Source organism: Neophocaena asiaeorientalis, unplaced genomic scaffold (genome assembly GCF_003031525.2).
Source record: "Neophocaena asiaeorientalis asiaeorientalis breed wild unplaced genomic scaffold, Neophocaena_asiaeorientalis_V1.1 scaffold30, whole genome shotgun sequence".
NCBI lineage: Eukaryota > Metazoa > Chordata > Mammalia > Artiodactyla > Phocoenidae > Neophocaena > Neophocaena asiaeorientalis.
This window is the reverse complement of record NW_020174923.1, coordinates 17,049,039-17,075,848: the sequence shown is the minus strand read 5'-3', so window position 1 is coordinate 17,075,848 and position 26,810 is coordinate 17,049,039. Positions and strand designations below refer to the sequence as shown.

The following is a 26,810-nucleotide window of genomic DNA, read 5'->3' as shown; positions in this document are numbered from 1 at the left end:
CCTAGTCCGAGGTTGCTGCCCTAACGCAGTCACACTGTCCCTTTAAGGCGGCACTTTTTATTCTTCATTTGTTTACTTCTTCATGCGCTTTTTTAAACAAAAATGTGTTCACAATATCCTTCCGCAAACGTCAATCCCAGTCACTAACCACACACCTTAAAGACATTCCTATAATTTTAAGAATCGAGAATTATTAGCCATGGGCCAATATCTCTCTTTACAGAATTAAATCCTCGTTTACACTTTAGGGACTACTTTTTAGGAGTAAACCATTCTTGCTTTAGCTAACAAGTGTTTATGACCTTCAGAACCTTTCCGCTGAGGACAGAATACAATAGTAGCCTTTAAGACGCACCTTTTCATAAAAATATTCTGTGCGGGCCCTCATAGGCCATCGAATCTTCTCGTATTCCTGAAGCAGAATGGTATGGTCCAGAACCCGCCCCATCTTCTCTGCGATCGGCCTTCCTTCCTCGGCGAGACATGTGCCTCTTGACCAATGGGCGCTCACGTTCCTCTAGCGAGGGATAAACGATGGAAGGAGGTGGCCTGGAAGACGCCCCCGACGCGCCCTGGGATTGGCTACGTCGCACGGCGCGAGAGGACGGCGGGCCTGAAAGATGGGAACTACGACTCCCAGCTTCCTGCGATGGGGACTCCGTTACGCATGCGCATGGGCGGGGCGGACCGTCTTCAATATAAAAGGGGCGCAGAGGGCTGGGAGGCAGCAGTTGGAAGTTGGCAGGTGGAGAGGCAGGTTGGGAGGGGAAGTTGGGGGAGGAGGCGGAAGAGGAGCTGTCGGAGGGGGGAGGAGGGAGGGAGGAAAAAGAGGAGGAGGCGGAGGAGAACTGAGCTGAGCAGAGCATCGAGCCAAAGGGGAGATGAGTTTGTCTGTCCTCGGCTGAGGCTCCGGCCGGGCCTAGGGAAGTGGGAGCACGGGTTGGAGCGACACCCGTGGAAGTGGGAGGAGGTGGCTCTGGGACTTTAACCCCTTGTGGGCTCTGCGGCAGGGGATTTAACCCTTTGTGGATCCGGCCCCTCGGAGTCAGCGTCATCGGGTAGTTTTAACCCCTTCGGGGCTGGGTTTAGCCCGTTGGATTTAACCTAATCTCCTTGCCCACCAACTCCTTGATCGCGGGGGCGCTCTGCGGGGAGGCTTGAGGCCCACCCCCCTCTGCACAACACCTACTGTTCCTGCTGCTGCACCCCCTTGGACCCGCTAGCCGGCCGCGCTGTGGGCCCTTAACCCTTTACTGACTTGAGCGCCCCCAAATTGCAACTGGAGTTTGCTGACAGAAGGACTGGCTGAAGGCATCACTGCAGGAATTACAGACCGAAGAGGACTGTGCTGGACATTTTTGAAAGAAAAGAAAACCCTTTTTTCCTTAAGGACTTACAGCCAAAATTCTTCAAACTCCGAGAAGAGGATTCTATTAGCGATGGCCGAGCCACTCTTGTCAGAGTATCAGCACCAGCCTCAAACTAGCAACTGTACAGGTGCTGCTGCTGTCCACGAAGAGCCGAACTCTGACCGCCCCCCAGGCGCGGAGGAGCGGGTGCCCGAGGAGGACAGTAGGTGGCAATCGAGAGCGTCCCCCCAGTCGGGTGGCTCTCCGGGGCTGGGCGGGGAAGGGAGCCTGGAGCTCCAGCAGCCTCCCATGCAGACCCAGGTCTGCCCAGAATCCAGCTGTCCGGAAGCGGGTGAGAAGGGCCAGAATGGGGACGACTTGTCCGCTGGCGGTGCCCCCCAGCCGGCGGCGGGAGGGGAACAGAGGCCGAAGGCCAACAAGTTGGGAGCTTCTACCGCAGGGGGCGAGGAGGCGTGGGGACAGCAGCAGAGACAGCTGGGCAAGAAAAAACACAGGAGACGCCCCTCCAAGAAGAAGCGGCATTGGAAACCGTACTACACGCTGACCTGGGAGGAGAAGAAAAAGTTCGATGAGAAACAGAGCCTGCGAGCTTCGAGGATTCGAGCCGAGATGTTCGCCAAGGGCCAGCCAGTGGCTCCCTATAACACCACGCAGTTCCTCATGGATGATCACGACCAGGAGGAGCCGGATCTTAAAACCGGCCTCTATCCCAAACGGGCCGCTGCCAAATCTGACGACACCAGCGATGAGGACTTTATGGAAGAAGCGGGCGAGGAGGATGGGGGCAGCGACGGGATGGGAGGAGACGGCAGCGAGTTTCTGCAGCGGGACTTCTCGGAGACCTACGAGCGGTACCACGCGGAGAGCCTGCAGAACATGAGCAAGCAGGAGCTCATCAAAGAGTACCTGGAGCTGGAGAAGTGCCTCTCGCGCATGGAGGACGAGAATAACCGGCTGCGGCTGGAAAGCAAGCGGCTGGGCGGCGACGACGCGCGGGTCCGGGAGCTGGAGCTGGAGCTAGACCGGCTGCGCGCCGAGAACCTCCAGCTGCTGACGGAGAACGAACTGCACCGGCAGCAGGAGCGAGCACCGCTGTCCAAGTTTGGAGACTAGACTGAAACTTTTGGGGGGGGAGGGGGGCAAAGGGGACTTTTTACAGTGACGGAATGTAACATTATATACATGTGTATATAAGACAGTGGACCTTTTTATGACACATAATCAGAAAAGAAATCCCCCCTGGCTTTGGTTGGTTTGGTAAATTTAGCTATGTAGCTTGTGTGCTTTCTCCTGTTCTTTACTTATGTGAAACTGAAGGGTTGCTTTTCTTGTTTTCCTTTTTAGGAGTTTTTCTTTTTTAATGTGTAATTTGACCAAGTTATAAAGCATTTTTCTGTTAAAAATCCCCTCCTTAAATGGAGCTATAAGGTGGCCAAATCTGAGAACCATTCAATTCATTCTAGTTATAATAAATTTAATATTTGTAAATGTAATGTAGTTTCAGTGTGATTTCTAGAGCTAATTCAGAATAATACTGATTTATGTGATTGCATTTTTTGGGGGGGTAAAGGAATCATCTAATTTGTCCATATTCAAAAAACAATCTTTAATGGGAGAATTTTCAAAAAACAATGTTTAATGGGAGAATTTTCAATTTGCCCAGTTTTCCCTTGAATGGGTTTTAGTGTGCTACAATATACAGTTCCGGCAAAATATAAAGATTTAATTATCTTCAGTACTTAAGTGTGCTTGTTTTCTAGTGCCTTGGTTTTCTTTCTTGATGCTGGAGAAATAAACCAGTGTTGGGTGTTTGGGGAGTAGAAAGTAACTACAATCAGCAGCTTAAAATTTTAATTCTGCTTCTCAATAGCCGTTCAAAAGTCTATTAACAAAAACGTGAGCCTAATTTGGCAGTTTGTCAGGTTAGACAACTGACAACCTTATTTCATTCCTACAAGTGTGGTTTTAGTAATTCCCCTCTCCTCCCAATAAGGCTGGAAGGAGTTCTCGGACGCCTGGAAAAGGCTCTTCGTAAACCTCTTGCTTTCTTAGTGCAAGCAATGGTTGGATAAACTTGTGAGGCAGCTCTTTATGTTAAAATATTCAGAGGTAGAGAATATTATATTTATAGAGGAAATGGCCATTTGGGGCATTCCAAGGACTTAACCCTAATTGTCCAATACTTAGGTGCTCCCTATACAAAAAAAAAAAAGGAATAGAAGCTGTCCACCTTTCCATAAGAGTCAAACTAAAATTAGAAATGCCCCCTCACTGCAAACCAAATGTAAAGCTTCTGGTTAAGGAGCTAAATTAAGTCCTTAGGGGCCAAGTGGGAACCATGCACCTTCCCTATACAGCCGCTATTCTCAATCTCCTAAACAACTGATAGCTGCTTAGTCCTTGAGTAGTTCTGCTCTTGAAAATGCAGGGAGGCCCTGAGAATTTCTGCCCCCAAATCAAAATAGTAAGAAATTGTAAGATTGTTCCCTCCTGTCACCATGATTAACCCAGCCCATCTTTACCTGCCCTGTGTCAGTGTTTCCCTAGAGCAACTGCATTGTTCAAATCACTAGCACAGGGGTTCCTTCACATGGGGCCTTAGAAACCATAGGGGGCCTTGGGCTCCATGAACCCCATGCAGTTTTATGTAGACTTGTATTATGTGTACATTTTTCTGGGGAGAGGGTTCGAGAGAACGTGAAGTTATCATCAAACTCCCTGAAGGTTAAGAACCCCTGGGAAAAAACCTCCCACTGGGAAGCTTGCTTTTGCAGCTAAATGAAGTAGTGGAGGTGGTGGGTATGTCAAGAGTGAAATGCACCTTATGATGCATGAGAAGCAACACAAATCCATGAATCAAGGGAAATTATGGCAGTTAAGCCTGACTCAGGGCCTTCAAAGCTGGACTGAGCTGGCCCTATTCTGGCAGATGGTCCACTGGAGACGACGTGTGATCAGCTTTTCCTTTGGCCTAAAAGTTACATTAAAAGTCTATTTTGAAATAGTTTTTGTGCTTTTAGTTTTCCTTCTGCCATGACATCGTGCAGCAGCCCCAGAAGCAGCCACGCTGCCCTCTGCCTTTACAGTGCACAGCACAAGCCTCATTTTGACTGAACTGTATAGGATGCAGCAGTGATGACCTCTGGTTTCAGAAACTCTTCTTACTTAACGAGATGGATTTAAATATAACCATCTTGTTTCCCCGACTATTAGTCTTCGAAAGACTCTTAGTGCATTTATCATCAGGAAAAAAGTGTAAGTTTTAGGAGACATTCAATCCAGTCTTAAAAATATATATATTTAGCTTTAAGTAACTGTCATAAATTACTTTGATTTACCTTGAGATATGCAACTTTCTGTCTGAATTTTGCTTTCAAAGGCACCGACATTTTACTGCATTTATGTTCTTAGAATGATGAGATTTGTGCAAAATTTCAGTTTTCTATCACCACTCTCTACACTGAAACACCTAACATATTGCTCTAAGGACAGAGAGAAAAAGACTCTGAACTACCTATACTAACAGGATCATGACAAATGATCCTCAAGTCCATTCTAGCCTTTCACCAAAGGCTTTTTCTGCTAAACATTGTAAATGAGCTGCTCCAAAGATCATGCTTACACATTACCAATTTCAGTTCTCTTTCTTATACTGGGGCCTGGATATCCAGCCAGGGCAAAGCACTTCCCAAATTTTGAAGACAGCTGGCTGGACTGCTCAATCCTCCTCTGAGTAAGGAAAACTTTTCTTGGGCCAGCCTATAACCTAAAGTGACCCTCAAGAGACAGAGCCCTTTAGATTTCAGTTTGCAGGGGAACAAGCCAAGGAGCTCCAGATTGGTTTAGTTCTGAAAAATGGACTAGGTATCTAAAGAGAGGAAACATTATAAAATTAGACCAGACTAGTAGTCAAAAACCAGGCTCCTAGTTTTACCTTTGACAAATACTAGCAGTACAACCCTGGACACATCTCTTATTAAACTCTCTGAGCCTAATTCTTCATCAGCAAAATGGGGCCGTGCCTACTTCACATAACTGCTGTTAAGGATTAAAGGAGACAGCATGAAAATAGGCTATCCAAAAGTAAGGTACCATTGGTATTATTATTGGTTCTTTTTAAGACCAGAGCAGTTGCCCATTTGATCAGTATTTTAATTTTCACTTTGTTCAGAGTAAAATAAAAATCCTTTGCTTGGGGAAATATAAATAAATATACTTTAACCCAGTGACTTCAAAAGTGAGAGAAATCAAAGAGGGAATCTACGGAAATAAACAAAATCCACAACTAAATAGTCTACCTTCAGAAAACCAATGTTTAGTCAAATATTAGGTAATGTACTACAGGTGTCCCCCTGTCCACTTACACCACCAGAAAGGAAACAAGTATTCACAATAGTGTGACAGAAAAGCTGGCTAGAGTTAAACAGCACTGTACTTGTACCTAAGTACACCTGAGTTTGTGAGTTCTTTTAAATGACTTTTCACATTTCTCAAGCAAGATTATTGGAATAAAATTCCACTATCCTTTCTCGTGTAAAGTGTAAATGGTTGTTGCTAGAAATAAAAACTAATTTTTAAAAGAAAATGTCAAATTCAGGCCCTGAAGAGTGGGATCTGCTTACCAAAGGGTAACAGTCATACTCTGTAAGTAAGACAAAATATATGGTCTAGGTGGCAAAGATTCACTATTTGGTCAATTTCTGCCAGCTGTCCTTGAATGCTGGAAAGCATACAACCTCATTTCATTTCTTGTTGAAAAAACAAAGGCTGGTTTCAGACAGATCAATAACACAGCTCTCACAAATCCTCCTGAATGAAGTTTTTCTTGGGCTTTACTTAGAGGCAGTTCAATTATGACCAATGATGTAACATGGGTAATAGCAGGAATAATCCTAGTAGTTTACTAACAAACTTCTGCACACCAACAAAATTCTTTCAAATGGTTGAGCTGGTACCAGGAACTGTTGGTAAGCCTCCCGAAACAGCTAGTGTGATTCTTTCCCTCAATACAGCACCAAGAGCAGTTACATCTGGCTTAAAATTTTCCAAAAAGAGCAAAAATTCAGAAGAGTATTGTAAACCCTCATCTGAAGGCACATTCTATTTGATACATCCACTGTGTGTGAAGTGTTAAAAAGCCCTGGATCTACGGTGATCAAAAAGGATATTCCTGAAGGAAAATGTAGGAATTGTAGAGTGTTCCATGCACAAGAATTTGAGAAAATGACAGCATCACTGCTCTCGTAAACTACTGAGTAGAATTTGTCCTAGACTCCAGAGCGTCGGAGGAGAAGATTTGAAGTTCTGATGTTGGCTTTAAGCACGCAATTCTGCATACCTGGATAACTCCAGGACAACTTTCAGTCAAAGGCAGAAGACCAACCAGAGGATGGAAGGGAATGTCTAGGAGGTTAGTTCTACCCTCCTCTCTGGGTCTTACTAAAAGTACATTTAAAAGAGCAAACATTTGAATTTAAAAAGAGAAAAGACAGAGAAGAGGATGGTGAGGGCTAAACAAAGTAAACTAACTGGAAATCAAATAGTTCAGAAGCAAGTATCTTCATCCTGAAGAGGAGGACTGCTGCAAAGAACTACTCCTACCTCTGTCAATGAATGCTGTTCACACATAGCCACTACTCCCAGGAGGTGGCCATCAGGCAAACGTAAAACATCCAGGATTTGCGGTAACAACTGCTTGGTACCCAGAGACTGACCCTTGTTCAACCTATTTGGATGGCCCATGGCAACCAAGGCCACACTTTGGTAAGGTAGGCCTCCCAAATGCCCTAAATAACCTTTGAAGCAGAAGTCCTGAAGTTTCCAAGTAACAAAGTTAGAGCAAGTAAATGTTTACATGGCCACTGAAAAGTAGTTACTCAAGGTATTTATGAGGGAGGCTGCATTGATACCATTTTCAAATTAGGAAACTGAGGCATATAGGGTTTGTAGAATTTGTCATAAACCACAGAGCAACTCATCTGAAAGAGGAGAGCTGAGGAGGAAGTTGAAGGTCTAGTCGAAAGTTAGACAACAATAGACTCGGCAACAAAATGGCCAGTTTGGCCTCATCTTCAGGATTTGGCGTCTAGCCAAGCCAACCAAATCTGTGGTAGCACACACAGAAATAGAACTTGGGAGTTCCTAACTTCCAGTGCTGTGTTTTGCTCAGTAGATAACCAAGGGACCATTAAATAAACTGATTTTACTCCCAACTTTTCTTATCAAGGAAAGGAAAAGCTTATGGGTCAACCTTAAATATGATAAGCTTTCATCTTTAAAAACGAGTACCAAATTTCTGCACCTGGTACAGTATTCTCCACTTAGTAGCTTCCAAAGTTATAGCTTTAACTATAGATTACTTCACAATGGAGGATGAATCACAGTCTGAGATCCTCCGCCATTAAATTCTTGACAGAGGAACCACAAAGATAATCTTTAAAGCCCCTTTCAGCTATAACTATTTAACTCCTACCAAGTTAGTGTCAGCTTTTCCTAACTGGCATATTCTCTTGATCTGAACAACAGTGTGAAGTGAACATGACATAAGCCAAGTCAACCCACAGCATGAATCAAGTGTCCTGAAGCTTTATTTAGGATAAGTGGTTCAAATTTTAGATTAACCTGAGTCAAAGGTGATCGTATTTTTGCAATCCGGTTCTAAGACTTTCTCTGAGAACATCTGGGGGGCAAAGGGAGAAAATAGTTAAAGCTATGGAACTGTCACTCTTACAACTTAAAAAAAAAAAAAATCACTTTATTAATAGGAGGAACAGGGCTTCAGTTCTGAAGAAACTTTGCTATTAAGGCCAAATGCTTCGGAACGATTTGACCATCTGTAATCAGCAATGAAACGGATCACAAGGTACCCTCTAAGATAAAGCTCACTGCCCAGTCACTCTCCTAATTCCGAGTCTACCTAGTCATAATTTCAACTGACCTTTCAGCAACAACATTAAGCTACCCCTGACCTATGAATCTCTCTGAATTTAGACTTCAAGCAGTAAGAAACAAAATGGTTTCATCTGCAATTCAAGAAAAGAATTTCACATCAAACTTCAATCCTTAAGAAGCTGCTACAGCTATAAGGTTGAGTGTTTATTTTCTCAAAGTAGGTTTCCCCTGCTCCCCCAAACGCCACAAATATGAAGTAGCTCAAAATTGCAATTTCTATTTTGGGGGCCAGCTGGGATCCACAGAAGTGACTTTCAATTACTTGGAATTTCAAAATAGAGATTCCCTAGTAACAATGCACCAGTGGCAAAATACTCCCCCATTTTGCTTCGTCTGTGGAGAAAAGTTCTTTAAACTGGAAAGAATTTGTAGCCTTATAAAGACTACGTTGGAATTAGTTCGTTTTTTCCTTTAGGAGGGCGGCCATCTCCAAAAGTTTTGGTAAAAGTTATGGCTCAGATTTCAAAATGCAAACAGATGTTCCTGAAGCATCCGAAATGGGCCACTCCATGTTTATTCCCAGAACCGTGGCGACTCCAAGTTGTTTTGTGTCCCAACTCTGCAAAGGGCAAAAGCGCAAACCCCTTTGGTGTAAACTTTCAAGAGAAGTGGAACAGCACACTTTTGGAGTTTCCCAAAGCGGCTGGCGACGTGCGAGGTCAGGTCGTTCAGAGAATCGGGGCTGGACAGGAGAGATCTCGAGGGCAAGAGCGCTCAGAGATTTCCACGTGCCCCGATCTAGCTGGTCCCTGGGGAGAATTAGTGGTTGCTACAGTAGGAAGAAGGCTGTTCCTGATCACAGCCCTGGCCGCGGGATGGCCTTGGTGTACGGGGGGAGATGGTGGGTGCACCTGGCTCTCTGCCCTCGGAGCCTCCAGCCGACTGCCACGCCAGAGGGACGCGCAGTCGGAGCTGCGACCTCCACCCGCCCCCGCGGCGCCCATCGAAGTGGGGGTTCCCGCTATGCCGGGCCTCGCCGCTATACCCAGGCCGCATGGGGGTGGGGAAAGAACTTAGCGGAGCTCGGCATCGGGATCTGCGCCCCCGTGGAAAGAGCAAAGGAGAGTCATTTCACCCGGTCTCAACTCAGCTGGGGTCTCGGGAAATACGCGGTAATTACCCAAGAACCCCGCCCTCTGTGAGAGGCGAGGCTGCGGGGCTGCCGGGATGGTTTGAGGACCGGGCCCGGCCAGAGAGACTCCAACCTTCACCCCCCGCGCGGTCCCCGGTCCCACCCCCCGCCGTCTCCCGGCGCCGCCACTTCAGGCAGCCCACTCGGCCCGGCCTCTCCCCGCGCCCGGACCACCCCCCACGGGGTGCTCTCACTGCGCAGCGAGTCCCTCCGCTGCCTCCTCCCAGCCCAAAATGGCGGCGGCGGCCACCGATCCTTCTCGTCGCCTTCCTCTAGGGCCGAGGATCCCTCCGCGTCCAAGCCCCTCCCCTCTCAGCCGGATCTGTTTTCTGCCCAGTAAAGATTAACGCCATCAATGAACTCTTTAATTGAGCTCGGATAGGCGGTTGGATTATGCTTCCGCACAGCTAATCGTTGAAGAAAAAGGGAATATTGGCAGGCGAGTGGACCAATCAAAGGAGGCATCGGTGAGCGCGGGACGCCACTCGCGCAAGGGTAGATGGGTTTTAGAGTTTTCTGTGTGTCTGTTGAAATTACAGGATCTTGATCCGCCTTCCCTAGCTAGAAGAACTACAATCCCCAGCAGGCACCGCGCTGCCAGGACGGGGTGGGGGGCCTCCCCCCAACCTCAGTGCCTGAGCGGCTTGACCAGAGCTGCAGCAACTGCAGCAAGAGGTAGGGCTGAGCCGTTGGGAATTGCAGACAGGCGGTCGCACAGAAAGACACACAGATGTAGTCCTGTGCATAGCCCCTGACAGCAAATAGGTCAGTTCCGCCTTTGCAAAATCTCCTTCCCGGATCATTTCCCCTCTTCCAAGGAATCCTTCCTTATCCCTGTTGGGTTTCCCTCCCAGCTGCCTGTAGTGCGAAGACTTCTTACCCTTTCCTCCGTTTCCCATCCTGAGAAGAAGGAGGGAGGCAGGCCAGGCCCTGTAGGTGAAAAGGCCTCAGCCCCAGGCTGGGCCCAGTCGTGTGTTTTGAGGTGATGACTTCTGGAGCCCAGCCTGGGGAGGAGGTGGGGGCCTGCAGTCAAGGTTGGGGCCGCTGGAGGCAGTGGGGAAAGGACTCCTCCTCGGGCTTGTCGGAGCCACCGACCCACTCCACTCCCAGCCTGTCCAGGTCATTGCTGTGTCTTCGCCTCCCCAGGCAGTCTTTTCCCCTCTTTGGTTGCTGGGGGAACAAAGCTTAGGCCTAGCTTCCTAACTGCCAGCCTGCCTCAGTGAGTTTCAGGAGAAGAGTATAGGATTTAAGCCCTGGCCTGGGGCCTGAGGAACAGGACTGGGGAGATGGTCCCTTAATCTCCATTTGACCCCTTGCTGGCTGGAGGTGTGAAAACCAGGCTGGAGGCGGCCCTTCATTTGAAAATGAGGGTGTGCAGGTCTGGTGCTACAAAATGGCTGCCGCTGACTTGGTAAAAATTTGCTGGGTAGCCAGAGTCTTCCTGAAAATTCTTCCTCGGGACTTAGATTTCTATTATTTAAAGCAGGTGTCACTAGTTAAAAGGCATCTGCTGAAAGATTTGGAACAGAAGAAGGTGGCTACTCCAAACCAGACCAGCTGTTAACACAGAGTCACCAGCAGCCCTGGAGGAGGCCAAGGTAAGCCCCATTCTCCCAACCACCTGAGTGCCCTGAGCATGGGTCCTGCCAACTGGGATCCTGGCTTCTTGTCTCAGATGTGTTAGTGGATTTGGAAAACCAGTATTTTTAAATGAGTCCCCACTATGCGCTGAGCAATATGGCAGATGTTAATTCTGCGGTATCTCATGAAATCCTAGTAGCCATTCAGGGTAGAAATTACTATTTCCATTTCAAAGAAGCTGATGTTCTGAGAGCTGACATGCCTTTTCTAGAATCATGCAGCCAGCAAGCAGAAGACCCAGGGTTTAAACTTAGCGTCTTAAACACTGCCTTGCATTTTGTCTAGGCTGTGAACCAAGTCTGAAACAGGGAGAAGAGTTTGAGCCATCGGTTCATAATTTAGGATGGAGGTTAGGGGGTAGGAAATCACCCAGGAGAGAGGGGAGAGACAGATTGTATCAGGCCCTCAGAGAACATCACCTTCTGATCTGGCAACAGGAGCCCAAACCCTCCCACCCTATGCTCTCTGTCACCGGCCCCCACCTTGCCCATTCTTCTCCCCTAGTCCACAGCTCCCTATAGGTAAGAAGGGAATTCTAGTCCTCTGATCCACCCTACCTAGATACTTCCAGTAAATTTTCCAAATTTATTTAATTTGGAGTTCATGGCATGTCAGGGCCTGAAGGTTCAGAGAGGGCAAATGACTCACACGGGAACACACAGCATATCTGCAATAGTGGTAATGGTGGAAAGGGGACAAGCCTTCAGGAGGGAGACAGCATGTGGGGCTGAGGGGCAGGGCTGGCTTGGGTGGGGGGCTGGGAACGGGTGAATGATTGTGTGCACCGAAGCAAGCCCCCTTGCCTCGGACTTCCAGTGGCCTTGCCTCTTCCTGGGTGGGGCAGAAGGTCTTCTCAGTTGGCCCAAGACACTGGTGGTGACAAGGCCTGTCACTCTTGATTGTATTGTTACTTTATGACATTCTCCCTGCAGGTAAAGTAACAATACAACACAACAAACAACACACAACGTACACACACTCCAACGTACCCCATACCAAATTATGAAGAGAACTTTGGGGTCTCCAAAACGCACGTTAACACACCTCCAGCTCTTAAACAGGGCTGCATGCACCCCCCAGTACACTCCCCACACTCGAGTAGACTCTTAAACAGGGCTGCATGCACCCCCCAGTACACTCCCCACACTCGAGTAGACCCTTAAACAGGGCTGCATGCACCCCCCAGTACACTCTCCACACTCGAGTAGGCCTCTGCTCAGATGTCTCTGAACTGTGTTGAACATTACAAAACACTGTGCCAGCGGTGGTGGTTATTACTAGAATTCCCCAAACCACAAACTTCCAGCAATTCATTCTCCTCCCCCAGACTCAGTACTTCCACCCTCACCACGGCAGAGATAAACAGATGCCCCGAACACACGCACGCTTGACAGAATCCTTTCCGCCCCTTAGATAAGGTGTAGAATTCTCTGGGCTACAGACTGGAGATTGGCCCTTCCTCTCCCTAGTGCTTTCCTGCCCCTCATGTAGAAGAGTGATACCAACTTGTGCCTGGAATAAATACACTACATTCACCCTAGAATGACAGAAGCGAGCGTGTCATGTTCCAATATCTTTCGGATCCCCCCCCCCCACTTCTGGGCTTATGTCATTTAACATATATTTATCGAACAGTCACCTTGGGCCATGCTTAGCGACACAGTGGTGAGCTGAACAGACAGGACACGTTCTTCTAGGAGAAAGACAAGTGGTATATGGTAATGTGCTAAATGCTTAGTGGGACATTAACTGTCACATGACAGGGAGTCACCGGGAAGGGGAATGGGGGCTACTTAGATAGGGTGGTCAGGGAGGGCCTCTCTGAAGAGCTGACATTGGAACTTAACCCTGAAGGATGAAAAAGAATCAGTTATGCAAGTAGCTGGAAGCAGGATTGGCAACATGATTTGTGGGGTCAGTGCAAAGGGCTCTTAATTCAAAAATTACTAAGAAGTTCAAGACAATGACAGCAGAGCATTAAGCAAGGCATGGGGCTTTTCTGAATGGGGGGCTCTGGGGGACTGTACAGGTCACTTGCAAGGAAACCAGCTCTGTCTGAAAGATAAGCTTTCTAGGAAGAGGGAAGAGCAAGTGCCGTTTGGGCTTCTGATCAACCAATAATACATCAGGAGCCACTTCCCATCCCATTTCAAAGAGTATTTATTGAATGTCTGCTCTGTGCCAGGTGCTGTTCCAGGCATTGAAATTACAGAGTGAAATACACAGGCAAGATTCTGGCTCTCACCATGAGTTTGCTTGGGGAGGGTTGAGGGACAGACAGCAGACAGGTAAGCCCAGAAACAGACAAATGGTTGTAGAAGGTGCGAGGCTAGAGAGGGACCAAGTGAGCTGGGTGTGGGCAGGTTGGCTTCAGGCTGGATGAACAGAGGATCGTACCATGGGACGGGCCATCTGAGATCTGTCCTCCTTTTTCCTCTCTCTTTAGACCTCTCGTGTTCCTGGGAGCCCCAAAACATCCCCCGAGCCTCATGACCCTGGAGGTTCCCTGCCCCTGACACCCCGGATGGAGAGCCACTCAGAGGAGGAAGATCCTCCCGGCAGTGGCCTAGGCTGGAACGGTAGGGGTCCCCGGGCCCAGAGCCCAGGGCGCTGCTCAGTGGAGGCCGTACTGGCACGGAAGAAGCACCGCCGGCGGCCTTCAAAGCGCAAGCGGCACTGGCGGCCCTACCTGGAGCTGAGCTGGGCCGAGAAGCAACAGCGGGATGAGAGGCAGAGCCAGCGGGCCTCCCGGGTCCGAGAGGAGATGTTCGCCAAAGGCCAGCCCGTGGCACCCTACAATACCACCCAGTTCCTGATGAACGACAGAGACCCCGAGGAGCCCAACCTGGATGTGCCCCAAGGGGCCTCCCACCCAGGCTCCAGTGGGGAGAGTGAGGCCGGGGACAGCGACTCGAGGGGCCGAGCTCATGGGGAGTTCCAGCAGAGGGATTTCTCCGAGGCCTATGAGCGCTATCACACTGAGAGCCTGCAAGGCCGCAGCAAGCAGGAGCTGGTACGCGACTACCTGGATCTGGAGAGGCGTCTGTCACAGGCCGAGGAGGAGACGCGGAGGCTGCGGCAGCTGCAGGGGTGCACCAGCCAGCGGCCCTGTCGCCAGGTGGAGGAGCTGGCCGCCGAGGTAGAGAGGCTCCGGACGGAGAACCAGCGGCTTCGGCAGGAGAATGAGATGTGGAACCGAGAAGGTGGCCGCCGTGGTGGGGAGTGGGGCACCTAGGGGTGCCCCCCTCATCCAGGCTGACCCAAGGAGAAGGTCCCATTTTGTACACACTCAGGCCAGCCGAGTCTCAAGGAGGCAGGTCTCAGCACCTCTGCGCCCCCTGAGAACAGCTAATTTAGGTTCCGGCTTCCATCTTGTCATTTCCACAGTTTGTTCTTTGATGTCATCTTATTTTTCACAAAGGAATTAAATGATTTTGGTGAGATCACATGGGAGTGGCTAGCATTGATTTCACTAGGGCTGCTCTGAGAATCAAAGCACTTCCATCGCAGAGAGGCCTGGGGCTGCCCCCAGCCTGGGAGGACAGCAGACCCCTGCATCGGGGGCTTCTCAGCGTCTCCAGAATGCCTGAAATCTGCTCCATGTATCTGGGGGCCATCAGACTGCGCTGAAGGTTTTAGACAGGGGAAGGCAGAGGCAGGAGGGGTCTCAGTCAGGAGTCACCAGGTTCAGCCAGAGCCTGACTTAAGATGCAAGCTTGCTGTGAGGACCTGGGAACTTCCCCGGGAGGGGAGAGGGCTAGGCCCAAGTCCAGGGGTTTCTTCAGGGTTTGTTCCCAGGCTCCCTGTATTTTCCCTGTCCTCCCCACAGTGTAGAGGGCTGGGCTGGACAAGGTCTGGGTGCCTTGTGTCTCTCTGTGCTTGACAGCCTCCCCCCTCCCCCGCCCCCCATCACCCAGCTGGGGGTTGGGCAGGAGGTTAGGTTTGCCCCCTGACCTCCTAGAAGAGCACTTACAAGTAAGCGCTCAAGGGGACTTTTCTCCTGATGGAAAATAAGCCCAAGGCTGGTTGGACAGGGGATCGATCCTTAGCAGAGCCGGAGGCTTGGCTTTCGAGGTGCCATCCTGCTGCTTTTAGCCTAATCACCTGTGTGGTTAATTCCCTCTGAGGTGTCTGTCTGATAGAGAGCTGAGTCAGCCCGGATATGCCACCAACCCACCAGCAGTCTTGGGCTCTGAAGCGAGCTCACACGCCCCTCACACGCAGACCCACCTCTCCCCAGACACCTTGTCTCTTGTTCTTGTGCTGCAGAGTGTCAGGCTGCGGTGGTGGAGGGGAAGTTAGTCAACTCACCAGTGAGCCTGTATTGGCTCTGCCACCGAGCACAGGGAGGGGCAGAGGCCTGGCGGGCCCAGCCTAACCTCCGTTCCAGGAGAGCTCATCTTGACAGGCCACATTGGGCGAGAGAAGGGCTCAGGCCTGGGAGCTGCTGGGATGGAAATGTTGAAAAATCCTGTGTGTTGCCAGGACAACTTTCTGCCCTGTCACACCCAGACCTCTCCAGCGTCTTCTACAGCGAAGTAAGGCCAGAACGGATCCTAGGAAAGGATGGGTTTTAAGAGAGCAAAATCTCCCATCTTTGGGGTCACCCCCCACCCAACCCTGGCTGGGAGTCCTAGCCCCCTCCCCTTTGATCCCACACACCTCTGTCAGGAAGGGCTAGAGGAATGATTGTCCCCACTTTGCAGGTGGAAAACCTAAGGCTCAGAGAGGAAGCGGCGTTTGGATTCCAGGAAAGCTGGCCTTAGGCCGGCCTTCCCCTGTGGGGTGCTAGCCAGGGACCTGAAGGCCCCTGGGCAGGGTGCAGGCAGCCTCCCAGCTGCTGCATTCCTCAGCGTGGAGCTGGAGGGAGAGGGGAGGGCCAGGGCCAGGACAAGGTTGTTTACCGGAGGCGTGTGTGTGTGTGTGTGTGTGTGTGTGTGTGTGTGTGTGTGTGTGTAAAAGTAACTAGGAGGGGAGAGAAGATTCCAGAGGGCTGCTGGAGTGTGGGGGAGGGGTGTGGGTGCAGTGTCTAGGGAGAGGGTGCTGGAGGTGTATCCCTGAGCAGGCAGGAGCTGCACACGGGGGAGGGGAAAGGTGAGGAGCTTGGCCTTTCTTGGTCAAGGAGCTGAGGAGCCTGGAAAGAGGAAAGCTGCTGCAACCCCTACAGACACACACACACACACACACACACACACACACACACACACACACAACGGCTGAAGGGCTCTGGGTCAGGGTCACACTGAGGTGGGTTAATTTTCCCAAGGCTGGTGGGGCCCAGGATTGGGCAAGAAAACAGAGGAGCAAAACAAAAACAAAAACAAAACCGGAGGAGAAGGGTGTGGGATGGGAGAGTGTCGGGAGGGGCTGAGAGGGATCAGTGAAGAGTCAGTGTCACCTCCTTCCCCCAACCTGGGTCCCTGACCTCAGTGCCCAGAACCCAGGGTAGAGCTGGCGTGACTCGGGGCTCGGCACTGGGGAGGGCCAGCTCAGCCCCGGTGGCCAGATGCGGGTTCTTTTTGCTTTTCCCTCTCGAGCTGCCTGGTCCTGGGACCCCACCTCAGTGAGGAAGCTCCAGTTTACAGCCTTCACCACCCTATCTGCTGGGGAAGCCGGGCTTAGACACACTCCCCTTTTCTCCCCAGGCCTTTCCAGAGCAGATGCTCAGTGCCTCATTCCCTCATGGCCATTTGCTTTCCAGGACCATCTCGGTCAGCTGCGCCGGGGGAGGGAGGCCCAGAGAGCTAGGTAGTTCCCAGGAGGGATTTCGTACCCTGGTCTGGGATCCTCCTTTCTTCCCCACCCCAGGTGGACACCCCTGTGTCCAGTGGACAGTCCCTGCCTGCAGTGGGGTCAGGGAATGAGAGGTGATGGGGTGCACAGAGCAGCTGAGGCGGCGGGAGGAGCTGCCAGGACGTGGGAAAGGGGGTCTGAGGTGAAGTAGTTCAGTATGAGTGAAGAGGGTGGCCAGTTCCCATTGCGCCCCGTTGGGCGCGGGCAACGATGGCACTGGCCCTTTAAGTGGGGATGCCAGTCAAGGCCCTCCCCCAGCCAACCCAATTCGAGGGCACACTGAGCATGTGCAGGAGCTGTGGGAGCCGGAGGGGAGGGAAGTGGCTGGAGAGATTCCGGAGGGAGCACCTCTCCCCCCTTACTTCCTGTAGCTGCCCCCTCGCTCCTTCCTGGGTCTGACAAAGGAGCCCACGGTGCTCAGCCAATCCCTTCCCCCACCATCCCAGACCCCCGCTGGGTGCTGTCCTCTGGGGGCTCTGGGGCCTGCAAGGGGGTGACAGGTGGCCCCTCAGCCCTGGGAGGTCTCGGCAGCCCCCCCTGCTGCCCGGAGATGGCACCCACACGCAGCTCAGTGCCGTCCTCACTTCCCCGCTGTGGGAGGGTGGTGGGTGATCTTCCTGCTGCTTAATGTGTTCGATTTCATTCCATTGGTGCCAGGGTTTCTAAAGGAACTGCCTACCTTGATGATGCTCTGCTCTGAAAATTAAAAGCATTTAAGAAGATGAGGTCCCTGCCCCCACCCCCGGGAGCTTCCAGTCTAAAGTCTGAGAGGAAGCAAACAGCTCGGAGGCTAAAAGCGCCTGCCCCGCTCCCCCTCCTGGTTCTCCCTCTTTCCTCTAAAGGGCAGGGGCTCCCAAGTTCACGGGATCAAACTCTGCTTCCTCAACCAGCTGCATCCTCCAGGCCACCCTCCCCTGCAGCCTAGGAAACGGCCCCCCTCACGCCTTTCCCCCACCTCCAACTCCCCTGTTTCTGCAACGACGTCCTCCTTCCTCCCTCACATCAGGCTCTCCTTCCCTTCCGCCTTTGGCACTTGCCCACTCATCTTCCTGTAATCTCTTATCTACAGGTCCCAGACCTCTCCAGCGTCTTCTACAGCGAAGTAAGGCCAGAACGGATCCTAGGAAAGGATGGGTTTTAAGAGAGCAAAATCTCCCATCTTTGGGGTCACCCCCCACCCAACCCTGGCTGGGAGTCCTAGCCCCCTCCCCTTTGATCCCACACACCTCTGTCAGGAAGGGCTAGAGGAATGATTGTCCCCACTTTGCAGGTGGAAAACCTAAGGCTCAGAGAGGAAGCGGCGTTTGGATTCCAGGAAAGCTGGCCTTAGGCCGGCCTTCCCCTGTGGGGTGCTAGCCAGGGACCTGAAGGCCCCTGGGCAGGGTGCAGGCAGCCTCCCAGCTGCTGCATTCCTCAGCGTGGAGCTGGAGGGAGAGGGGAGGGCCAGGGCCAGGACAAGGTTGTTTACCGGAGGCGTGTGTGTGTGTGTGTGTGTGTGTGTGTGTGTGTGTGTGTGTGTGTAAAAGTAACTAGGAGGGGAGAGAAGATTCCAGAGGGCTGCTGGAGTGTGGGGGAGGGGTGTGGGTGCAGTGTCTAGGGAGAGGGTGCTGGAGGTGTATCCCTGAGCAGGCAGGAGCTGCACACGGGGGAGGGGAAAGGTGAGGAGCTTGGCCTTTCTTGGTCAAGGAGCTGAGGAGCCTGGAAAGAGGAAAGCTGCTGCAACCCCTACAGACACACACACACACACACACACACACACACACACACACACACACAACGGCTGAAGGGCTCTGGGTCAGGGTCACACTGAGGTGGGTTAATTTTCCCAAGGCTGGTGGGGCCCAGGATTGGGCAAGAAAACAGAGGAGCAAAACAAAAACAAAAACAAAACCGGAGGAGAAGGGTGTGGGATGGGAGAGTGTCGGGAGGGGCTGAGAGGGATCAGTGAAGAGTCAGTGTCACCTCCTTCCCCCAACCTGGGTCCCTGACCTCAGTGCCCAGAACCCAGGGTAGAGCTGGCGTGACTCGGGGCTCGGCACTGGGGAGGGCCAGCTCAGCCCCGGTGGCCAGATGCGGGTTCTTTTTGCTTTTCCCTCTCGAGCTGCCTGGTCCTGGGACCCCACCTCAGTGAGGAAGCTCCAGTTTACAGCCTTCACCACCCTATCTGCTGGGGAAGCCGGGCTTAGACACACTCCCCTTTTCTCCCCAGGCCTTTCCAGAGCAGATGCTCAGTGCCTCATTCCCTCATGGCCATTTGCTTTCCAGGACCATCTCGGTCAGCTGCGCCGGGGGAGGGAGGCCCAGAGAGCTAGGTAGTTCCCAGGAGGGATTTCGTACCCTGGTCTGGGATCCTCCTTTCTTCCCCACCCCAGGTGGACACCCCTGTGTCCAGTGGACAGTCCCTGCCTGCAGTGGGGTCAGGGAATGAGAGGTGATGGGGTGCACAGAGCAGCTGAGGCGGCGGGAGGAGCTGCCAGGACGTGGGAAAGGGGGTCTGAGGTGAAGTAGTTCAGTATGAGTGAAGAGGGTGGCCAGTTCCCATTGCGCCCCGTTGGGCGCGGGCAACGATGGCACTGGCCCTTTAAGTGGGGATGCCAGTCAAGGCCCTCCCCCAGCCAACCCAATTCGAGGGCACACTGAGCATGTGCAGGAGCTGTGGGAGCCGGAGGGGAGGGAAGTGGCTGGAGAGATTCCGGAGGGAGCACCTCTCCCCCCTTACTTCCTGTAGCTGCCCCCTCGCTCCTTCCTGGGTCTGACAAAGGAGCCCACGGTGCTCAGCCAATCCCTTCCCCCACCATCCCAGACCCCCGCTGGGTGCTGTCCTCTGGGGGCTCTGGGGCCTGCAAGGGGGTGACAGGTGGCCCCTCAGCCCTGGGAGGTCTCGGCAGCCCCCCCTGCTGCCCGGAGATGGCACCCACACGCAGCTCAGTGCCGTCCTCACTTCCCCGCTGTGGGAGGGTGGTGGGTGATCTTCCTGCTGCTTAATGTGTTCGATTTCATTCCATTGGTGCCAGGGTTTCTAAAGGAACTGCCTACCTTGATGATGCTCTGCTCTGAAAATTAAAAGCATTTAAGAAGATGAGGTCCCTGCCCCCACCCCCGGGAGCTTCCAGTCTAAAGTCTGAGAGGAAGCAAACAGCTCGGAGGCTAAAAGCGCCTGCCCCGCTCCCCCTCCTGGTTCTCCCTCTTTCCTCTAAAGGGCAGGGGCTCCCAAGTTCACGGGATCAAACTCTGCTTCCTCAACCAGCTGCATCCTCCAGGCCACCCTCCCCTGCAGCCTAGGAAACGGCCCCCCTCACGCCTTTCCCCCACCTCCAACTCCCCTGTTTCTGCAACGACGTCCTCCTTCCTCCCTCACATCAGGCTCTCCTTCCCTTCCGCCTTTGGCACTTGCCCACTCATCTTCCTGTAATCTCTTATCTACAGGTACCCTTTTTTCTTTTTTTTCTTTCTTGATTTTTTTGCCGTGCCCCAGCGGCTTGCGGGATCTTAGTTCCCCTGACCAGGGATCGAACCCACGCCCCTGGCCGTGAAAGCGCAGAGTCCTGACCACTGGACGGCCAGGGAATTCCCCAGGTACCCTTATTTTCAATTGAGGTGAAATTCACGTAACATAAAATCAACCATTTTAAAGTGAACAATTCAGTGGCGTTTAGTACCTTCACAATGTGTACAACTGCCACCTCCGTCTAGTTCCAAACATTATCAACCCAAAAGGAAGCGCCGTACCCATTTCTGCCCAGGCAGCCATCAACCGGCGTCTGTCTCTATGGTTTTACTTATTCTGGGTATTCCGGTGGTAGAGACAAGAGGGAAAGACTAGTCTTCTGGGGCCTGTATGCGGAAAAGCACAGATTCCCTGAGGGCCTTCCGTGAAGGGAGCGCTGGACCAGGAGTCCCGAGCCCTGTGATCCATCCCAGTTCTGCTTCTAACTCAGGAGCCTCCTCTCCCCTGTTCAAGGGGCTGGGGGGGCTTCAGGCCAGGATCCTGGGCCCTCCGAGGGCTTACCCCTGGCTGGGAGCTTCTGTCTGGGATTGTGATGCCGGGCCTGAAAAATCTTCCTCTTTGGGCTTCCCTGGTGGCGCAGTGGTTGAGAGTCCGCCTGCCGATGCAGGGGACGCGGGTTCGTGCCCTGGTCCGGGAAGATCCCACATGCTGCGGAGCGGCTGGGCCCGTGGGCCACGGCCGCTGAGCCTGTGCATCCGGAGCCTGTAGCTCTGCGGCGGGAGAGGCCACAACGGTGAGAGGCCCGCGTACCACAAAAAAAAAAAATCTTCCTCTTTAATACTCTTGGCTCCTTGCCGCCGGGTCCAGGCACTGAAGGTGGCCCCAGGAGACTGTGTGATTAGTACCGTGGGGTTTGGGGTCAGAGGCATGAGATGAGGAAACTTCGGCTCAGAGAGGTTGAGAAACTTGCCCAAGGTCCCACAACTCCTGCTTCACTGGAGTAGCAGCCGGTGCTGTCTGATTGTATTGGAGCTCTTGACCACTGTGTTCTCCTGTCTTCAAAGGGATGAAGGAAGTTAAGGGCTTAGCAAAGCGCCAGCCGTGTGGGAAGTGCTCTCAACTGGAAGCAGCCATACATTTTACTACTTTGCGGAGCCTTGCATAGCCCTGAAGTGAATAGCTCCATTCCAAGGTGGTTCTTGGGAGCTCCCCTCACCCCTCCTTACCTTATCTTTGCCCTCCACTGGCCTCCTTAGGAGGACAGCTTCTGTGGGGACTGAGGGGCTGCCTGCACCCTGAGCCTTTAAGGCAGGTGGGAGTGAGAAAGTGTGGCTCCCCTCTCCCCTAGAGAAGGAGATGTTATTGCTGCTTTCAGCAGAGCTCAGTTCACCCATTTCTCCATGGCTGAACGTCCACCCCTGCCCCGTAAACAAAAAGGACTTTGTGGACCCAGGGGAGGGAGGGGACTGCACAGGCCTGGCCTGGCAGCAGACAGACTGAACAGCTGGCTCCCCAGTTGGCCACTGTGTCCAGGCTGCCTGTGGGCATGGACATTCCAGAGACCACCTGCCCCAGAGATCCTCCCGGGACCCCATCCAAGATGGAAATGCCCAGATCAGCCCCCCTGGGCACCTGCTGTCTCCTGCCTCAGGACAACCAGGATGGGCCCCCTCCCCTGCCCCATCCCTACCCCACTCCAGTGGCTCTGAGAAGAAGTTCCCAAGGAGACTAAGTTGTGAGGAGATGTGATGAGCGTGTCCAGAGCCTACCACGGCCACAGCCCAAGGTTCCACGGAGAAGGAAGGGAAAGGGGTCTTTGGGGGCCTATAGTCTGTCCTGGCTCCTGATCCTTCCAGCACCCTCCTTGGGGTTCTCCTTAGGCCCACACACACCCAGTCAGCCATTCAGACTCCTTTACCATAGTGTGAGGACTTGGACACAGGGAAGCTGCAGGCTTTCTCACAGCCGTGCCCGGAACCAAGCCCTGTGTCTACCCAACTGGCCAGCATCCTCTCTTACTGTTGGGCCCTCAGGCCCCACTGTCCTCTCTGGCTAGACCTCCCTTCCTTGGCTTCTCCGTCCCAGCCTCAGCCATTTCCCTCTTGGGCCTTTGATAAACAGGATCTTTTCCTCTGGGCCCCTCGTCCAACTGTCCTCACTTGTAATCCACATCAGCTGCGTTTGTAGCCACAGGCAACACCCCTCCCTGGATTCATCCCACTTCCAGGATCCTTCTCAGCTCCCCTTCCTCAGCTGCCTCTCCCCGCTCCTCCCCTGGGCTTCAGATGCTAGACGCCTTTTTTTAACCTTCCGCATGAATTCCCCAAATCTTAACACTATTGAAAAAGTCTTTTCATCACGATTTGAAATTCCATGCTTGTCAAAAACTACCTTCACAAATACATTTGTGAGTTTTCTATTCCACTAATTTTAAATCTATCTCATTTATTGATAAACTAATCACATAAAAAAATTCTTATCGCTACTTAATACGCTTTAATATCTGATAGCTCTATTGTCTCTCCTTACCCTTCTTTTACTAAAGATTCCTGGATATTCTTAGATTTAAAATTTTTCTAGAGTACATTTAAAAGCAGTATGTCCAGATACCCTACCCAAAGCATATCTTTATTTATCTATATATAAAGATATAGATAGATATGCAGATATAGACACAGATATAGGTATCGTGGAAGGAAGCATGTGAGAGAGTTCTAGATGTTACCTAGTTCAATATCCTGTCTTTAGGCTGAATTAAGTATCTTTCTAAATCTGTGACTCTTTCTTACATTCTTTTCTTTTTTTAATAAATTCATTTATTTATTTATTTTTGGCTGCTTTGGGTCTTTGTTGCTGCGCGTGGGGGCTACTCTTCGTTGCGGTGCGCAGGCTTCTCATTGCGGTGGCTTCTCTTGTTGCAGAGCCCGGGCTCTAGGTGCATGAGCTTCAGTAGTTGTGGCTCATGGGCTCAGTAGTTGTGGGTCGTGGGCTCTAGAGTGCGGGCTCAGTAGTTGTGGCACATGGGCTTAGTTGCTTCGCGGCACATGGGATCTTCCCGGATCAGGGCTGGAATCTGTGTCCCCTGCATTGGCAGGTGGATTCTTAACCACTGTGCCACCAGGGAAGTCCCTCTCTTATGTTCTTTAACCATTACTTTTTTTTTTGGCCGCACCACGTGGTTTGCAGGATCTTAGATCCCAGGATCCCATCAAACTTCTCCCCCTGCAGTGGAAGCTCTGTGCCTTAACCACTGGACCCCCCAGGGAACTCCCAGTCATTGGAATTTTTAAGGCTCGGTGCTGGGGTGGGGGGTGGGCGTGATGTGCAGGTTCAGCCAGGGCTGAGAACTAGAGTTCTAAGAGTTCCGAATGTTCTCTCTGCCCAGCTTGCCTTGGCCAGGTGTGTAGGTGCCTGGCATCTGTCCACATCCCTAGGAGACTCCAAGATGGCATGACCTCCAGTGGGCAGACGCCAGCAGTGAGTCAGGGTGTCAGGGTGTTTGGGGAGCCTTGAAGGGCAGACCAGGGGATGGGCAGAGCTCAGGTTAAAGAGCAAGGAGGAATTTCCACCAATCAGTGGAGGGTCCAAACTGTCCCTGGAGACTCGCAGCCTCCATCACTGGATGTGCCAGGGCTCATGAGGAAAGGCAGGAAGTGAGACCAGAAAACACACTGAGGGCCCCTCCAGCAATCAGATTCTGAAATTCTGCCTGGCAAAGAATCATTGCCTCATGGCCACAGCAGCACAACCACTTGTGGTTTGTGTGCGATGACGATTCTGCCCCATCTGGGCGGGGGTGGGGTGGGAGCTCTGGACTGGGGATTACCCGGCCTCCTGCTACTGGCATCCATCTGTGAGCAAGTGTTGTGTATGAGTCTGCCTGAAGTTTCAGGATCATATGCTATCCTTGCTTCCCTTTTTAGTGCCTTCTTGATAATCTCCTGTCCCATTTTTCCTTGCTTACCCAGAGCAGAGGTAGGGAGGGAGGAGGCCACTAGGAGGCTGGGCAAGGAGGGTTCTCTAGGGCCAGCTGGGCTTCTCTAGTGCAGAGGTGAAGAGCACAGACTCTGGCATTGGACTACTCAGGTTCAATTCTGCCTTATTCTGTCCACTGCTGCTCCCCACCCACTGCAGAGTAGGAGAGGCACCTTCCCCGTCACCTCTCTGGACACATACGTCCTCCTCTGCTGGTGAAGAGATGCCGTGTCTCACCAGAAGCACCATTTTTTCATCCAACAGATATTTACTGGCTGCATTAGTCTTCTAGGGCTGCCATAACAAAGTACCATGAACTGAGTGGCTTGAGACTGTATCGTCTCACAGTTCTGGAGGTTAGCAGTCTGAAACCAAGGTGTAGGCAGGCCGTGTTCCCTCTGAGACCTGTAGGGTAGCAGTCCCCAACCTTTTTGGCACCAGGGACTGGTTTCGTGGAAGACAATTTTTGCATGGTCAGGGGGCATGGTTCAGGTGGTGATGCAAGCAATGAGGAGCGGCAGATGAAACTTCGCTCACTTGCCCACCCCTTACTTCCTGCTGTACAGCCTGGTTCCTAATAGGCCTCAGACCGGTATGGGGCGGGGGGCGGGGGTGTAGTTGGGGACCCCGGCAGGGGAAGAAGTTTTCCTTGTCTCTTCTTAGGTACGAACCCGTGTCCCCTGTATCGGCAGGCGGACTCTCAACCACTGCGCCACCAGGGAAGCCCCAAATTTCCCCCTTTTATAAGGACACTAGTCTTGTTGGATTAGAGCTCACCCTGATAACCTCATTTTAACTTGATTTACCTATGTAAAGGCCTTATTTCCAAATAAGGTTACATTTTGAGGTATTGGGGTTTGGACTTCAGCATATATTTTTTGTAGGCGGGGGACACAAGTCAGTTCATAACAGTAGGTGTCTGTGCTGTGCCAGGCACTGTGCCAGGCACTGGGGGGTAGCACAGTGATGGACACAGCTCCTGCCCTTATGGAGCTTACCTTCTCTTGTCTTTTTTCCCCTACAGCTTCTTATTTATTACTAACTCTTGTTGATGAATCACACTTGAGTGTTCAAAGCGCTTTCATTCACATGAGTTTCTTTGGGCGATATGAAGAGGTCCCCACTTCACAGATGGGGAGACTGAGTTTTGGAGTGACTTGTTCAGGGTCACGTGACCAAGCAGTAGTAATGCAAGTAATGACAATATTCAGCAACTGCTAGATTCCAACCAGTGCAAGTGTCACACACTACATCACACACTTGATCCCCTCAAGCATTTTTCAAGATGAGGAAATTGAAGTCAGTTACCCAATGTCATGGGCTGATAAGAGGTTGCACTGGGACTTAAACCCAGATGGTCCAGTTCCAGCGTCCATGCTCTTAGCCACCACCACACGGCTCACTACAGCGAGATGCAGCCTTGTGCCTTTTTCTCTGCCCTCTCCTCCACACCAGCAGTCAAACCTGATTTCTCAATGTGCCCTCCATGCCTAGCAGAGAGCAAGTCACCTCTGCTCTTTCTTATTGAACTTCTCTAAAGCTCTTTCTCCCTTCCTTCTGCCTTCTTGTCCATCTCACTCTGGACAGAGTTGCTTTTTTAAATGTTTAATTTATTACATAATATTTTAGACATAAAACAAACACCTCACCACCCAGTTAAGGAAATAGCAGTATTGCTATTATTGTTGAAGCCCCAGCAGCAATCACTCGTCAACTGCATTCAATACCCTAAAGGGAACCAGGATCTTAGATTGATGACAGTCATTTCCACACATCTTTAGAAACACAACGTTGCTTTTGACTGACAGTAAGGGATTTTTGAGTTTGATTCTTGACAAGGAAACATAGCAGGAGGTGGGGATCAAGGTGGAGGTGTAGCTTGAACTGTCTCTTTTTTTAAAAAATTTATTTATTTATTTATTTATTTTTGGCTGTGTTGGGTCTTCGTTGCTGCACGCGGGCTTTCTCTAGTTGTGGCAAGTGGGGGCTACTCTTCGTCGCGGTGCGTGGGCTTCTCATTGCGGTGGCTTCTCTTGTTGGGGAGCTCGGGCTCTAGGCACGCGGGCTTCAGTAGCTGTGGCTCGCGGGCTCCAGAGCGCAGGCTCAGTAGTTGTGGTGCACGGGCTTAGTTGCTCCGCGGTATGTGGGATCTTCCTGGACCAGGGCTCGAACCCGTGTCCCCTTCACTGGCAAGCGGATTCTTTTATTTATTTATTTTTAACACCTTTATTGGAGTATAACTGCTTTACAGTGGTGTGTTAGTTTCTGCTGTATAATAAAGTGAATCAGCTATACATAAACATATATCCCCATATCTCCTCCCTCTTGGGTCTCCCTCCCACCCTCCCTATCACACCCCTCTAGGTTGTCACAAAGCACTGAGCTGATCTCCCTAGGCTATGCGGCTACTTCCCACCTGCTATCTATTTTACATTTGGTAGTATTTATAAGTCCATGCCACTCTCTCACTTCGTCCCAGCTTACCCTTCCCTCTCCCCGT

At 51.5% G+C, this 26,810-nt stretch overlaps 2 protein-coding genes and 1 long non-coding RNA gene across 4 annotated transcripts; 2 read left to right on the top strand and 1 right to left on the bottom strand.

Annotated features, from left to right (window-relative positions):
* The first annotated feature begins 795 nt into the window (after nt 1-795).
* Nucleotides 796-3,101, top strand: HEXIM1 (HEXIM P-TEFb complex subunit 1). Its single transcript, XM_024760570.1, has one exon. It carries the CDS (start codon nt 1,440-1,442, stop codon nt 2,481-2,483), a length of 1,044 nt encoding a protein of 347 aa, XP_024616338.1. The 5' UTR covers nt 796-1,439; the 3' UTR covers nt 2,484-3,101.
* Nucleotides 3,102-3,714: 613 nt separating this feature from the next.
* Nucleotides 3,715-14,540, top strand: HEXIM2 (HEXIM P-TEFb complex subunit 2). The gene is given in 4 exon segments (XM_024760564.1): nt 3,715-9,433; nt 10,940-11,014; nt 11,016-11,051; nt 13,541-14,540. Coding segments are annotated over 4 exon segments (1,545 nt in total). The 5' UTR covers nt 3,715-8,788; the 3' UTR covers nt 14,330-14,540.
* Nucleotides 14,541-14,614: 74 nt separating this feature from the next.
* Nucleotides 14,615-21,311, bottom strand: LOC112410138 (uncharacterized). Of its 2 annotated transcripts, XR_003005345.1 has the most exons (4): nt 20,897-21,311; nt 17,966-20,721; nt 15,068-15,608; nt 14,615-14,720 (listed from the first exon to the last, which is right to left on the bottom strand). It is a non-coding gene; the product is annotated as an uncharacterized LOC112410138 (long non-coding RNA). The 2 variants fall into 2 exon arrangements; XR_003005344.1 differs by having other exon boundaries at nt 17,966-21,311.
* Nucleotides 21,312-26,810: the final 5,499 nt, after the last annotated feature.

Excerpts from the sequence above, each read along its gene's own strand:
- HEXIM1 (XM_024760570.1), top strand. The coding sequence starts at position 1,440 with ATGGCCGAGCCACTCTTGTCAGAGTATCAGCACCAGCCTCAAACTAGC.